A 16,365-nucleotide genomic window follows, 5' to 3' on the forward strand; every position below is an offset into this window, starting at 1 on the left:
TGTGCGCATATTGTACTGCACAAAACCACCAGCATGCAATAGATTGAAAATTTAGAAAGAATTAAAAACAGTACCAAATCTGTTATCCTCCCTGAGCTAGCAGAAGGGCAAAGAAGGAAGTTTCTCCTCTTTCCTCACTCCCGCAGCCCTCGACACCTGCGTGGCCAGTGTTTTCTAGAATGCTGCAGAGGGTCACTGTTTCAAGGCTCTTGTCTAAATGCTTAGGCTTAGTGTTCTACAGAGGACAGACAGATTGACTCCCTCCCCCATTCCTCTCATCCTCCTTCATTTCTGTCTGTCTTACTGCTGGGATGTAACTCAGAGCTTTTAGTTGATTGACAGCCTTTTGCCACTGAGCCACACCCCTGAGGTCTGGGATGGGACTGCAGTTCTGTGGTAGAACACATGCTTAGTCTAAAGCTAGAGTTCTATCCCAGCACCTAAGAAGATAGATAGATGATAGATAGATAGATAGATAGATAGATAGATAGATAGATAGAGGAAGGAAGGAAGGAAGGAAGGAAGGAAGGAAGGAAGGAAGGACTTTGAGTCCAAAACCATAGGTCCCTGTCCTAAATGCCTCCACAGGCTGCCTCACCAGGGCAGTCACCTTACACTGTCTGGCAGAACTTTCATCATAATGGGCTGAAATATGATTTTTCAGGCACCTCTCAGCTCCAGCATGGCGTTTGCCATCATCACTGCCCTCAAGAAGCCTGTTCTGTCTGTGGGCAGCAGACCAGTAGAGAACTTCTCTGAAAAGGAAAGGGGCAACAGTTCTGGAAAGCTGTAACTCTTCCCAGAATCATTTAAATCAGTTTTGAACCACGGTGGCTGTACTGGCTGGTTGTGTGTCACCTTGGCACAGCTGGAGTTATCACAGAGAAAGAAGATTCAGTTGAGGAAATGAATTTGGAAATCCTCCACGAGATCCAGCTGTAAGGCATTTTCTCAATTAGTGATCAAGGGGGAAAGGCCCCTTGTGGGTGGGACCATCTCTGGACTGGTAGTCTTGGTTTTATAAGAGAGCAAGCTGAGCAAGCCAGGGGAAGCAAGCCAGTAAAGAACATCCCCCCATGGCCTCTGCATCAGCTCCTGCTTCCTGACCTGCTTGAGTTCCAGTCCTGACTTCCTTGGTGATGAACAGCAGTGTGAAAGTGTAAGCCGAATAAACCCTTTCCTCCCCAACTTGTTTCTTGGTCATGATGTTTGTGCAGGAATAGAAACCCTGACTAAGACATTGGGGTTTTGGCCAAGGACGTTTACATTGCAAAGCAGCCACTGACAACATTTTAACCCTGTGCATGAGTTCTTCATCATGTGATCTGTCTGACCACATTAATGAGAGGGAATTATGTAAAATGCAGTGGCAATTTTTAAGTATTGGAACAAAGTATACAACTTTAAATTAGCATGGTTCAGTCGCCAGAATTAATTACCTCGAACAGTGATTAGGGTAATTGGATTTTCAAAACTTGTACTCAGTGCAGTGTTAGGATTGTGTAGCTAGTGATGTGGGGAGATGGGAGTGTAGCAAACCCGGTGCCTCTGTGGTTTGGGAAGATGGAGAGCTGGGAAGGGAATGGCTGTCTCCCTGGCTGAGGCTTCTCCCCACCCAACAGGTACTGCTCGCTTTGTGCTTGATGGGCTCTGTGCCCCACCCTGAGCAGCTTAGGTTTCTGAGTACAAGTGAAGGGTGTGTGTGTGCATGGCTTTCAGCAGGCCTGCACTCTCTGCAAGCTGGGTCCCATATGCAGTTCATAGTCTGCGGTACTGCAGGCTGGTTGCACACACTGTTCATAGTCTTCTCCTCCTGGCTTTTCCAGGGTATGGATGCCCATGCCCCAGGCCCGATGGCTGTGCTTGGAAATCAGGTTGGAAGTGTTACTTTGGAGGGCTTGAACTGAGAGTAACCCAGCCTGAAGTAGACTAGCCAGTATGAATGGATTCTGTATAGTTACCCCTGCTTCCACGTCTCCTGTTTATTCACCTGTTGTAAGATTTTCAAATCCCAGTGATGACTGAGAGTGCTTAAGTTGTATGCAGTACTTTTCCTTTGGAAAGGCTGAGATACCCACTGTGTGAGGAGAGGAGACTATGCAGGGGCCAGACAGTGAAAGACACCCTGTTATTAGGCAAGGGAATATGGCCACAGAGCTGGAGCAATAATTTCCATCAAACAGACATGATGTGAGTGGATGGAGAAGGACCATGGATCCTTTGGGTCTAGCTAGTATGAAGACTCTACCACAGAAGGAGGGTCAGGGATTTTAGGTGTGGCTGTTTTGAAACAGAGTTTTATATAGCCCAGGTTGGTGTCTCTCTTGTGTGGCTGACACTTGCCTTGAACTCTTGATCCTGCTGTCTCCATCTTGGCTGCAACTGCTGGGACTGCAGGCACTGTTGAGAACTTTGGCTGTGGAGAGTATCTAAAGAATAGAAGGAGGAGGTGTGTAGTGTTACAGGATACCTGAGTGCATATGGGCAGTGGGGACAGAAGGTTGGAATAAAGAAGGAGTGCCCAACAAGGTGGGGGGGGGGCAGAGGGATGAGCACTGGGGAGGGAGGGAGTCCAGCGAGTCCCAGTGTGACTGAGGCCACTTGGACAGGTTGCTCAGACAGAGTATTAAGTGCCAAGGCACCTCAGACATTTCACTTGGAGCCAGGGACTGAAATAAAAGCATCTGATATGGAAGGGGGACTCTTCATTGCCATGGTGATTGTGTCCCTTTTACACTTGAAATTCCCAGAGATGTTTTGGAAGAAAGCCTAGTCAGAGGCATCAAGACAGGAGAGGCCCAGCCCTGTCCTGGGGAGCATGGGCTTGCAGGTCTGCAGAGATTTCCCAGGAATATGGGAGGGACAGACAGGGACAGAGGAGGAGCCTAAGTAGCTCTCCTATGTAGCTGTGGACACTTTCCTCACTTCCGCTCTCTCATCGCTACTCCTTGAGTCCTGTGAGCTTGCAAGTGTAACTCTTTCCTCTGTCCTCTTCCACAGCATGCAGAGGACTGAGTTGTATAACAAATGCAAGACGCTCACAATTGCAGTCCTGCAGTGAGTGCTTCCTCAATACCAGAGCCTCAGTGGGAGCAAGGAGAACTGAGCATATTTTACAGTTCAAATAGTTACAGTTTTAAGCTCTATATGCTGTTTGGAAAATGTCGTTAATTTTATCAGTAGACTCCTCTCCCAGGGTAAGTGTGGGTCTAAGCATCCTGGGGATATGCTTCTGAGAAGAAGGAGGAAGATCCTGTCAGAATCTCCACAGCAAAGATGCTGTAGTCGAAGAACACTTCTGAACAAAAGATATTTTACTACTACACCAAAAACTCAACAACAAAACAATCAACAGCAAACAGGAGTCACCTCTCCTGGGAAGACAGCCCATGGAATGAGTATAGCCGACACTTCACCCGTGCAGACATCGGTGGTGACCCGCACAGCAGAGCAGGATGCGCCTCACTGGGTACCCAAGCGTTCATTTAGTTTTTATACCTCAGAGCTCACACACCACATGTAGCTCCCCCATCTCACATACAACAGAGAGGTTTAAGTGTACGGATCTGTGCGAGTTCACAGTATTCCTTGCAGAAGGATGTCTGAAGCCGGGGACCCAAGCTGCCACTGTTTTGCATACCCTCGTCCCAGCCCACTCAGCTTTACAGAGTTGTTTTGTAGTTTACACTTGCTCTGTCTTACCATGATGTCTCACATAGTTTTCAAAAAGTACCCTTTCTGGTCATGCACCTGCCTTGTGGCTGAGACCATTGCTGTTAGTTCAATACAGAGGTGCTTGGCCCAGCATTCATGGGTCTCCTATGATCTTCATCTCCATTCTTTGTTGTCATGGAAAGTGTTATCCCTTACACACCTGGAATTCCTAGAGATGCCCTGAGCCGGCTGCAGCGACACAGCATGGTCGGTTGTTGTCCTGAAATAGTCGTCCTACACATGCAAGTCCCAAAGGTCCTCTTGTGCCCTAGGTGGCACACCAGCCCCTGCCTGGTGAAAAGAAGTGTCCTGCCGGGCACACACCTTTAATCCCAGCACTCGGGAGGCAGAGGCAGGCGGATTTCTGAGTTCGAGGCCAGCCTGGTCTACAGAGTGAGTTCCAGGACAGCCAGGGCTACACAGAGAAACCCAGTCTCGAAAAACCAAACAAATAAATAAAAAAAGAGAAGTGTCCTTTTCTCATGCACCAGCCATTCATTGTGAGGACAGAAGGTGCTTCATGGGACAAGGACAGGAGTCAGCCATAGTTCCAAAGGTGTCACAAGGTCCACACATTGCTAGGATGAGACGTGGGCCTAGAGAAGATATACTGAACTAAGGTCTTGCTCTGAGAGCTTGTGGCTCTCCTGACAATGTGCAGCCTGGGTATTTGTGAAGCCTTGCTGGAAGGGGCTGCCCTCTACACACATTTCCACAGGCCTCAGATCATGACCCACCTTGTTCTCATCACCACTGAATAGCTTGAGGAGGAAAGGGCAGAAGCCATGAGACTCCATGGGTCAGAATGATAAAACTAGATGAGAACTGACACTGGAAAGCAGCTCTGCCCCTTGGGGAGAGCAGCAGGCAGGGGCGAGCCTGTGCAAGTACCCCAGTGAGATCAAGAAAGGTTGGAATCTCCAAAGGCCAAGGGGCTGTGTTTGGCCCTACCAGAGCAGTATCATTCAGCTCTTCATATCACATCCTGCCAGCCCATCGACTTTGAACCCATGCCTCAGTATTCTCATCTTGAAAGTGGGATTATCACTCCCACTTGGTGGAATGACAGAGAGCACTAGGGTTGTAATTTTGCAAAACACTGTGCACACTGGCCTGGGCAGTGTCTGCTCAGTGAGTGATGAGCATGGCACGGGCCTTTCCAGACCAGCACTTTGCCAGTTTGACCATTCCTCTTTATGCCTTTGTAGCAGTTTGGTTTGTGCTCTGATTCAGCATAACTCATCTCTTCGCAGGCAACAGACCACGGCTCTGAGGGCAGGAATTACCTCGGTCCTTGCTCTAGTTTGGTTTAGCCTGTAGCATGACTTAGTGGTGGTGGAGCCTTTTAGTGGTGGGGCTTACTGGAAGAAAGTCAGGTCTCTGGGGCACAAGGAGGAAATGGGACCCCGGCCCTTTGTCTTAGCTAGGGTTTCATTGCCATGAAGAGATATAACCAAGGCAACTCTTATATAGGGATTGGGCTGGCTTATAGTTTCAGAGATTTAGTCCATTATCATTACAGCATGAAGACATGGTGCTGGAGCAACTGAGAGTTCTGTATCTTGATCTGAAGGCAGCAGGAGACTGGATGCCATTTTTCACTGGGCACAGCTTGAGCATTTAAGACTTCAAACCCTACCTCCACAGTGAAACATTTCCTTTAACAAGGCCATACCTCCTCTAATAAGGTACTTCCTAATAGCCAAACATTCAAACACATGGATCTGTGGGGGCCAAACCTATTCAAAACTCCACATTCCACTCCCTGTCCCCCATAGGTTTACAGACATAAAATAATACAAAAGGCATTTAGTCCAACTTCAAAAGTCCCCATAGTCTATTACAGTTTCAAGAATGTTTAAAAGTCCAAAGTTCAAAGTCTCTTCTAAGATGCATGCAATCTCTTAACTGTAATTCCCTATAATATCAAAATAAAAAACAGATCACATACTTCCAATATACAATGGCCAAGGATATACATTACCATTCCAAACTGCAGGGGAGAGAGCATAGTAAGCAGATACTGAACCAAAGCAAGACCAAACACCAGCTGGACAGACTCCCAACTCTGCATCTCCACGTCGCATGTCAACATGCTCTTGAGCTCTCTACTCTTTCCACCTCTGTTGACTACAGCACACTTCTCTCTCCTGGGCTGTTCCCACTTCCTCTTAGCAGTTCTCCTTGGCAGGTATCCCATGGCTTTAGCACCCTTAACATCTTGGGGTCTCCAAGGCAATCCAGGCTTTCCCTTCACACTTTCATGCAACAAACTCCTCGGCCTCCATCCGGGATGCCCTGGCCACATACCACATGGTCTCAGCAGCTTTCTTTACCTGCAGAGGGAAATGAATCTTTGATTCTAAAGCCAGAACCATGTGGCCAAAGCTGCCAAGTCAGCTGCCTGCTGGGCTGAAACATGGACCCCTTGTTCAATTACATCTTCACTAGCTTTCTCTTTGTTATGGTTTCCTTCACTGCCTATGCCCGGCTGTCCTGGAATTTGCTCTGCAGACCAGGCTGGCCTTGAACTCAGAGATCTGCTTGCTTCTGTGTGCTGGGATTAAAGGAGTGCACCACCATACCTGGACCTAAGCTTTTCTTTAATTTCTTTTCAGAAGATGGAAGCTTAGCTTCGTAGGCTCTTGCCCTGAGGTCACCACTCCCTAATTCCACTTAATATCTTTAGTTTGTATATCTCACTGAACACAGCATTTAGCTCCATTCCACTTTCGGGTGCCCTTTTCACCCTTGAACCATACATTTTGTATATTTTTCTTTCTAAGCTTGCTACATTCCACCAAATGTTCTTATACAAGTGAACTACAGGACAGAATCTATGCTAGGCTCTTTTGAGATCTCCTTTGTCAATTCAATTAATCTAAATCTCTTCACTTTAGCCTCATCCAGACTTTTCAGATAAGGGCAAAAAGCAGCCATATCCCTCACCAAAATACTACACAAATGATCTCTAGGCAACATACTGAAGTTCTTTTTCTCTGAACCATCTTCAGGCAGGTCCCCTCGGCAGTACTGTCCTCCATGCTTTGACTAGTATGGCCAATTAAACCCCCTTAATGCATTCCACTGCTTTGCTAATTCCAAATCCACATTCTTCTAAACAAAAACCCGGTCAGACCTGTCACAGCAATATCCCAGTTCCAATAACAACTTCTGTCTTAGTTAGGGCTTCATTGCTGTGAAGAGACAGCATGACCAAGGCAACTCTTCTAAATGAAAACATTCACTTGGGGCTAGTTTACAGTTTCAGAGATTTAGTTAGTTATCATGGTGGGAAGTATGGCAGCCTGTAGGCAGATATGGTGCTTCAGGAGCTGAAAGTTTTATATCTTTATCTGAAGGCAGCTGAAGGAGACTGGATGTGTTTCATACTGGGCATAACTTGAGCACTGAAGACCTCAAAGCCCCACCTCCAGCTGACACACTTCCTCGATCAAGGCCACCCCTCCTAACAGTGCCACTCCCTGTGACCAAGCAATCAAACACAAGAGTCTGTGGGGGCCAAAGCTACTAAAACCACTACACATTTCTGCTTCCTGGCTGCTATGAAGTGAGTGGCTTCCATTGCCACAAGCCTGCCAGGGTGCTCTGCCTCAGAGCAGGGTAATCTTGATCTGAAACCTGAGAAGCTGAAAGCTAAGGCCAGGCACTCCACCTTTCCAGTTGTCATCTCAGTTATTTGCCACAGCCAGACAGAGTTGAGTAACACAGTGCTGGCCTCTTCACTGCTGGTTGGCTGGCTTGGTGACTTAGCCAACTGAGCACCACAGTCTCTGCTGTGGACGGGCAGGACTTAACTAACCCATCACATTCAGTTTTTCCATCTCTAAAATAGGAGTGGTGACTCTAAGGTACTTCAGAGGATTATAATTGCATAATCAGTATGGAGTTATAAGCTTAGGAACTCAGCAAATGGTGACTGCCAGCAGCTGTCAATTTAAGTCATCAAAAAAAAAAAAAATTAGTATAATGACCACTACCAAGAAATTTGAAATATAGCTTATGTGTCTATAGAACAGTCCAAGAAACTGCTTCTGACTGATAGTAATAACAGAGTACAGGCTGGGCTGGGCTATGTTTATAAAATATCTTTTAAATTAGAAAAAAAATATCTCCACCACGGTATCTAGTGATCAAACCCTACAAAGATGTGTTCTGACCTCTACATGCATGCTATGGCATGTATGTGTCCCCACCCATACATGCCTCCCAATACACAAAGTACTTCAATAAAACACAATGAAAACTTTAAAAAAAAAAAAAAGAAAAAAAAAAAATATCTGTTCTCTTGGCGTTCATAATGTGTCTCCAGAGAACTCCACAGAGTGTATTTCCTTCGCAGTTCTTGTCCTAAATTCTGTCTTGACTTTTTCAGTGAATGTGAAGTTGGGGTGTTTTAAGTTACTGGGTCTATGTTTGTATTTCTTGCTGAATATGGAGTGACGGTATAGAGCTGTCCCCAGTACAGTAGGGGGCATGTCTTTTTAAAAGGAGGGAAATCAAACCTGAGACCAGCTTCATAGAGTGATCAACGGTTTGAAACAGTCGCCAAGTCTGGTGGTATGTAGCTACAGCACCAGTGGAGCATGGGCTGAAGGCTCACGAGAGAGTGAACCTGAGAGAGAGGCTTGGGTAGAGGAGGGTCTCCTTCCAGTGGGGATGGGAATCAGGGTTTAACTCCTCTCAGCTTGGTGCTACAGCAAGAAGCCAAGCCTCCTATGACCTGCCACCCCCACCCCACGTTTACAGATTGCTCATAAACATCATGGCCCCTCTTGTTCACAGCAGCAGGAAGCCAAAAGCCAGTACCTCAGTAGGACTTAATCTGAGGGAAGCTACCTTGGGATTATATGGCTCAATACTAGCCATGGTGTTTCTTACCTGCCTGACTGGAACATGGAACAGTTAATTGCTTCTCAGGGAAAAACAAAAGAGCTGTCAGTAGCCCTGTGGGAACTACGCCAGTGCTCCATGAGAGCAGGGGTTACAAAGAGAGGGAGTGCATAGATATGTCAGCAGATTGCCTAGGCAACGGTCCACACAAGCTTCATGCAGGTCTGTCTCCTCTGTAGCAGGGAGACTGATCCCTGAGAAGACCCTGTCCTATGGCAAGGTGTCAGAGTGCAGGCATGCCGGCATCCCAGTGCTGCATTGGCTGTGGCTTTCCCCAGGAAAACTTGAGTTTTCCTTCCCCTGGGGCAGAGGAAGCATGTGTTACAGACACAGGCAGGAAATGAGCCATTGCTCAGGTTTGATGGGGCCACTGTGGGGTAAGCTAAGCTAGGCCCTTGGGTCCTTCCACTGTGCACTGTATCATAGGACCATGGAGGCATGGAGAGGAGACACTCATGCATGGTGCAGGCTCTGCACTTTTGTTCTCCTCTCTGCATAGTAGTCAGCTCCAGATGAGAAGCACCCTGACCTTGGTGTGACAGCAAACAGGGAGCCCACCTGCTTTGCAAGAGGTGGCAGTGCTGGGACTCTGAGGAGATAACTCCAGCCAAATCAAGTATATGCAAAGAAAGGAAGCCAGGTTTGGGGAACAGGGTATGCCATGCTTCAGTCAGTGTGTGGGGGCTGCCTGTGCTGGATGGAGCCCACCAGAAGCACTCAGGACCTGAAGAGAGCCTGAAGTGAGGAGGCCCCAGGTCAGCAGCTGCATGCAGGCACCAGCACGTGTGGGAGCATTTGAAATGATCATGGAGCTCATGACACCCTCTCCTGTGGCTAGGGCTCGCCCTGCAGTGCTGCTCCTGACCTCGGAGGCAGAGGAAGACTGCACCTCGCCTCCCAGAGAAGAGCTGGGTGGTAGCTACCCTCTAATTTTAACCCAAAGCTCCCTTCCATAGGCACATGTGCTAGTGACTGCACGGGCTGTCTGTGGACAGATGAGGATAATGGCTGGAGGGAATTAGCAAGTCTGGGGAGGAGGGCCTATCAGCAGAGGGACAAATTTAGGATCTTTGAAGACATCTGGTCAGCAGGCCACAGCCTGTGACTGACAGGGATTAATAATGGAAAGCCCTTAGTTCAGTGTTTCTGGAGCCTCAGCCATCCACATCTAGGGCTGCAATCTGCCCAGTCGCAGCCGCTTCCCTGTGGACAGTGGAGGATTTAGGCCCCTTATTTTTTATCTCTTGTGAGTCTAAGGCTCCAGTCTTCTGTACTCAACTGCCTGGAGTGTTTTCTAATCAGAAGCGTGTTGAGGGGCTGATGCTCTCCCTGTCATGTGCTAGAAGGTATCCAGCTTAATACGTGCTGGTCAGTGGCCCCAGAGCTATGGCTAACCTATTGCACCTTGGTACTCTCTCAGGAGCTTCCAGCTTCACTGTCCCACAGTGGTTCCCGTTTGAAGGCTTTGTTCCCAGTCCCCAGTGCTACACGAAGGTGCTGGAACTTTAAGAGGAGCCTAGTGGGAGGAAGTTGGGTTATTAGGGATTTGATCTTGAATGTAGTCCTGAGACATTGGCCTTCTCTCTCCATATCCTATCCTCCTTGCTGTGAGGACTTTCTTTACCACATATGCCTAAACAAGGAACGCTACCTTGCCACAGACCCAAACAAAGTGCTACAGCTAAGGAATCAGGGGTTCAATGTAGTTAGCCAATCATGGGCAGAAACTCATGAACACATAAGCCAAAGTAAGGCATTTCTTCCCCAAGTATTTTGTCATAGCATTGAAACATCAACACATATAACTGATAGAGCTAACACCTGTCACTGTCCTCCATGCTCTCCAAAGCAACCAGCTCTCGGAACTCATCTCAAATTCCTTTTCTGCAGACTCAGGCAGCTGGATAAGCATGGCCAGGCTACGGCGCAGCAGCTGGTGCAGCTGCTGAACAAGCAGAATCAGCTTCTCCTGGAGCGACAGAACCTGTCTGAGGAAGTGGACCGGCTGCGAGTGCAGGTAGGGTGGGGACACACACAGGGACCTCTGTGGGCCAGGCTGAGGGCAGTCGTGGGCCATGTGGGAGCACGAAAAGCCCACTATAGCTCAAGGGGGCCCAGGGCTGCATGGCAACACACATAGATTTTTCTCCTTCCCCCTTTCTAGGCTGCAGTGTCACAGGCCCAAATCCCTAAGGATCACATAGGTCAGGTCATAAGCTGGGAGAGAGTTATGCCAAGCATAAACTGAAGCTTGTCTCTCATCAGACTCAGGCACATGTATCAACCCAGGCATACCAAAGGCAGCCACACCATGCAGGAACACTGGAGGGGAAGACTAGCGGGAAAGAGGAATAGCAGTGCTCAGGCCCAACATGTGGAGGAGGCAGCTGTGAACTACTCCTGAGGATTGAAGGACCTTAACAGTAGAAGAAAGAGGTGCTCCCAGATGGGAAGGTCTCATGAGAGTAATCAGATGTCTTAGCCCAAATCAGTAGTCTGCTATCTAAAATATGTGCTCATTCTGTTCAGTTAAGCAAGCCAGCAAGGCTGATATTATTGTCTCCATTTTGCAGATAGGGAAACTGAGGCTCAAACAAGCATATTCAGCTAGCAAATAGGGGCACAGCAAATGGAACCTAAGTCTGACTCCAGAGCCCAAGCTGTCCCCATTCAGGTTAGATAATGGCGGAAAAGAGCCCAGGTGAGTTGGACGGGTGGCACAAACTACTGTTCTTCTCAGCAACTTCTCACATCAGAGAGGCTCTGGGGGTTTTGCCCCATCAAGCAATTTGTGAAGATAAGGATATATATGTGTGCTTGCAGTGGTTAGTGGGGAAGCCTCTGGAAGTGAAAGGAAGAAAGACCATTTCTCATTCTCTATTCGAAAGGACCTTGAGCTGGCAATCTTGACCTGCCTTGAACTCTGCCTATTCAGTCCTGTAAATTGCTTCAAGTTCTCAGTTGTGAAAGATCCAAACTGGACACTGGGCAGAGGGCTCACACAATGGTAGAAGTATGCACCGGAGGGCTAGAGGGCACAGGTCAGCAGGATTTGACAATGACCACTGTCTGGAATGTATGTAAACACCCAGTTGTGGTGGCTCCTGGCACTCCAGGCATGTCTGGAAGCAGAACCCAGACACCTCCATTTATACGCTATTGGGGTAATTTGTAAAGACAGAAAGAATCTCTTAGTTTGGAATTGTAGCCAGAAACAACTCCGTTTGAAAACCTTGGCCAAGGTATCCATGGCTCTCCTGAGCTTCTGTCCTCATCTGCTGCATGAGAATTAAGAGAACTGGGCATGTTAGGGTAGTGGCATGCTCAGTGGGATCTTAGGAACTTGGTAGCCTGAAGTACCCCATACTTGAGGTCACTTTCTCCCCTTCCTGAGAAGTTCCCATAGAGCCAGCAGTGACACGACCATCTTTACTGTGCTCAGTGCTCAGTGCAGAGTCCATCTCCTAGAGGAGGAACTGGATTTTGGTCATAACCTAGGTCTGTTGGGAGGTCCAAGGGAGATTTGGTTCATCAAAGTCCAAAGTCACCAGAGCCGCCTTTGGTAATTAGGCTATTTTGACATATGATGGACTGGAATCTATGGCATGGTGAGCTTTGCCTTTGGACTAATCACCCCCTTTTTATGGCACACACAGATCTTAACATGGAGCACAGATATTTTTAGAAGCCTTTTCCAGAGTTTTAAAAGCTTGAGAATTTCCAAATTCACTGCACTTAAAAGAATATTGCAGGAAAAAGGTCTTCCTTTGCCAGTGGCAATACAAATGACTTGTCTACCCCTTGCTGTCTGGAGCATCTCTGATGGGGCTTTTTATATTGAAATTCTACCCTGCATGTTATTTTAAGATGACCAGGACGAAAGAAATTTGGCAGAGGTAATGGCTCCCTGTTGCAAATGCTGGGAGCAGTTGGAGGTTTTGCAAGATCTTTGCGCAGTCTCTAACCCAGTCCACTCTGGCACAAGGGTTACACTGGTCTCCATGTGCTGGCACTTGGTGGCCTGGGACTAATGTGATTCATTTTTTTGTCCAAAATAAACCTGAATTGTAAACTGATTTTTAAATGAGGAATCCTTGAAGTAAGCAAGTCAAAGTTTGACTGATTGTATGTATCTGGTTGGGGAAGAGGCTCCTCAGGGAAAGGCTGTGCTCTGACCTGTCTCCACCTGGACTTCTGGGCATCTGAGGCTTATAGATGCCTTGTGTCCAGTGTGGCAGTGGTGTGGCTGAAGGCCTCCATTTTCTCTGCCTGGATGAATTAAGCATAATAGCTTAATTTTGCATGTCAAACTCTGAAAATTTCTGTCTGCTCAGTACGCAAAAGAGAGTGGGTATTTTCTGACCCAGACAGCTGCTTGGGAGCTTAGTCACGTCCTTCAGATTGGCTCTATTTCCTAAGCCCTGGCCTGTTCAGAGAAAGAATGGTGGACTCCAACAGGAAATGCCTTGTTTCTAAGCCTTGATTATTCTAAATGGCTTCTGTTTAGATTTGAGTCACACACAGTCTCTTGCCCATGAAGGGAACCTGTCCTGGTTGTGAGTGACTATGTACCAATGCCACTTTGGGCTGGAGAGCTTACACAGCTGCCATGTGGTAGGAAAGTGACTATGCAGGGTGCAGGGTAACCCTCCAGCTGGTTTATAGTATGCTCCTACCTCAGGATTGACTAAAAATGGTGACTTTCCTAACTTCTTCACTCACACTGGAAGGAGCTTTTAGAAAAGGGCCATTAGAAGGCCCTGTGTGGACATGACTGTGGTGGCTTGGTCTTACCCTGGTGGTAGCCCTCTCAGCCTGACTATGAGATATGAGAGCTGGACTAGATCCCTGTTCTCTCTCCTTGCCTGACTTGCCAGAGCTGCCCATAGTGGTAGTGTAGAGGTGGCTTGTAGGTGAGGATCCTGGGTCCCAGGGGCAAAGCTTGGAGCAGAGTTGGGGTCAGAAGCCTAAACCCAAAGAGTAACATCTGGTCAGGAAGGGTGGGGCCGGCTGGTGAGGAAATTGTGGATTCTGTTCCTGGGGAGAGAACAGAAACGCTCTGTCCAGTGGGAGGGCTGTTTCTTCCATCAAGATGGGCTTGAGTTACTTACTGGGTAATGACTCTGGTTTCAGCTGCCTGGCATCCCGCAATAGCTGTCACCCTGAGCAGCCTGCCTGTTCAGTCCTCAGCATTCAGTCTGGGGAGGGATTCCCTTTGAGTCCCTTCTTATGAATCACTCACAGTTTAGAAAACAGAGTCGGAAGCTGCCGTGTCAGTGGTTAATCAGTTGGCCCTATGACTTTTAAGCATTCTTGGCAGCGAATGTACTTTCTAATTTGATTTAAAGTTGTGCAAGGATCGAGCAGCCATATGTGATTATATTCAAGATCATCGACATTATCTCATTACATCCAAGGACTCATTGAATAGAGTTGAAAATAAGCATGAGAGGCAAATCCTAGGGAGGGGTGGAGAGGCCTGCTTGTGAGTAGAAGCACACACAGGATTGAGTCTGGCGATGGGCAGCTCAAATGAGGGTAGCCCAGACCCACTGGCTGGTGGGGAGTGGAGAGACAAAGTGGGGACCTAGAGATGGTCACTCTTATCTTGTCCTTTCTAGAGCCCAGGGGCTTTGCCTAGCTGACTTCAGGGTCCACACACAGTTAACTACCTGCAAGACAGATGGTGTCTTATGAATGGAACAGAAAATATACTAAATAAAATAATTTACAAAGCCTCCTCCTGAACCAGGATTTTTTGGAAAGAATTCTAAATAGATGAAAACAAACAATTTGATTTCAACCAAATTGTTGTTTTTTTGTTTTTATCCTGATTTTCACCCGAATTGTCAGTCTCAAAAATAAACACTGATACATTCCCAGAAAATATTTTTCAAATAAAAACTGACTCTGTTAAAGTTTGCCCTGATTCTTTCAAAACTGTGTACAAGACACTGTCAACCAAAGTGACTTGCATATTTTTTTAAATCAACTTGAACATATGCAGCTACGATGTCATTAACTCCCTGCTGCTGGGTGTTTTTAGAGAATGACATAAGACCCTGGGCTGAATTTCTAACATAATCACGGGGAAGTCATGGAGACTTCCCCAAGCAGCTGAAACAGCACAGAGTAAGCTTAGCAGTTCATCTAGGCGCCTTGTTTGTCACTAATACTGAGGAGCACACTAGACTTCACCTAAGAGGCCTGCTCTAAGAGCTCCCTTTGTCCAAGACTGTATGTATACTTCCAGAGTAGGCATGGTGGGTGAACAATGTTGAATTTTATATTGCTTCAGATGCATTGCTCCTCTTTCTGCTTTCTGAGTTAGACATTATATTTTGCAATATAAATTCACAATCGAGTTTTTAAAGGGAGCTAAATATTTTAATCCAATTAGACAAGTGAACAAAACACTGAATATTACATGCAGTGGAGATAAGTGGTTCTTGCCTTTAAAAGACTGCAATTCCGTCACATTACAACCCCAAATGTCAATGTTGTCTTCATTTGTAACACTTTCAAACACAAGGCAGCCAGAGGCTCCACTCTGCTGTTGGTGACACTGTCTGTCCTTTGGGAATTCTTAAAATTTATTTCCCATGAAAATATGATTCACATAAAACAAATACCTGCCCCTTTGCAGAGAAAGTGGTTGGGGGCCAAAATAATGGCACATGCCGCTGGAGGGCTCTGGTGAGGAGATGTGTGCGCAGAAGACACTTTGCAGGTGCTCCTGCAAGAGCATCTGTGTCTCTGGCCCACACAGAGCTGCCTCCCATCCAGTCAAGTCTTGCTTTGTCTGAGGACAGCCTCTCTGCCCATTCTACTTTCCCCTGGCTCTGGCTTCTAAAGAGGCAGCAGAGCCAGGCCATCCATGGAAGGGACCACAGCTGTCTTCAAAAGCTCAGACAGGTGGCCAGCAAGGAGTCAGTGCTTGTTTACGGCGACTTGTGATTTCTGCCTTGCTTCATAGCTGACAGTGGCCAGAATCTTGGTATTCCTACCAGAAACTCTGGCCTATGTTGGGGAGACTGCTCTAGGGTCTGGTGGGCACTGCTGAGCTTGGTAGCTATTACCACTTGCTAAGCTCAATGCCCTTCACAACCCACTACAGTCTGTAGCACACAGACATGATACTCTATTCTCCCCATCTGGGTTGGTCATTCTGGGTTGCCTCCTATCTTGCCCTTTAGAATGTTGTCATGCCAGCTGCTCAGTTCTTCATGGATATACCACAGCAGGCCTTGAAAATCATCGTAGGATCTGTACCTGGAGGTCACATGCTCTGCATCTTAAGTATAGGTTAGTTCCCATTTGGAGCCCAGGCCAAGTGCCACTGAATTTTGTAGTCACTGTCAATATCATAACAGGATCATGGGGCCACTGGAGAGAAATCAGGTCATATTCTCTCAGGCAGATGGAATGATGTAGCCCAACAAAGGAGACATGTATGGGAAAGTGGAGCAGCTGGGTGCATAGAACCAGAAGGAAGGCAAGCCACAGAAAGGATCTGAGGGCCTGAATGTACCTCTGTCACCTCAGAACAAGCTTGGAAGGACCACCGAGAAAGCCCTTACTCTTAAAAGTAGATGCCTACTGCCAGGGGTATAGGAACAGAGTGTTTGGGGACCTCACCACATGAGGTAAGGTACACACAGAGAGCCAGAAAGAATACTGACTTGAGCAGTTGTAGGACAGACACTAAAGGGCAGTCATTAGGAGGCTGAGGTGAGG

At 47.3% G+C, this 16,365-nt stretch overlaps 1 protein-coding gene across 6 annotated transcripts in view; it reads left to right on the forward strand.

Moving 5' to 3' along the window:
* The window catches only part of Sdccag8 (SHH signaling and ciliogenesis regulator SDCCAG8), a 195,942-nt gene that overhangs the window by 176,889 nt on the left and 2,688 nt on the right, over positions 1 to 16,365 (forward strand). For 2 of the 6 annotated variants that reach the window (XM_029481038.2, XM_021162638.3), the window contains one exon: positions 10,519 to 10,645. In XM_029481038.2, coding sequence (XP_029336898.1) covers positions 10,519 to 10,645 — 127 coding nt within the window. Of the gene's footprint in view, positions 1 to 10,518; positions 10,646 to 11,201; positions 11,417 to 16,365 lie in introns of those variants that run through there. The other 4 variants (XM_085843266.1, XM_085843267.1, XM_085843258.1 and 1 more) reach the window with 4 other exon arrangements.

This window comes from Mus caroli, unplaced genomic scaffold (genome assembly GCF_978045245.1).
Source record: "Mus caroli unplaced genomic scaffold, Mus_caroli_1 scaffold_1, whole genome shotgun sequence".
Lineage (NCBI taxonomy): Eukaryota > Metazoa > Chordata > Mammalia > Rodentia > Muridae > Mus > Mus caroli.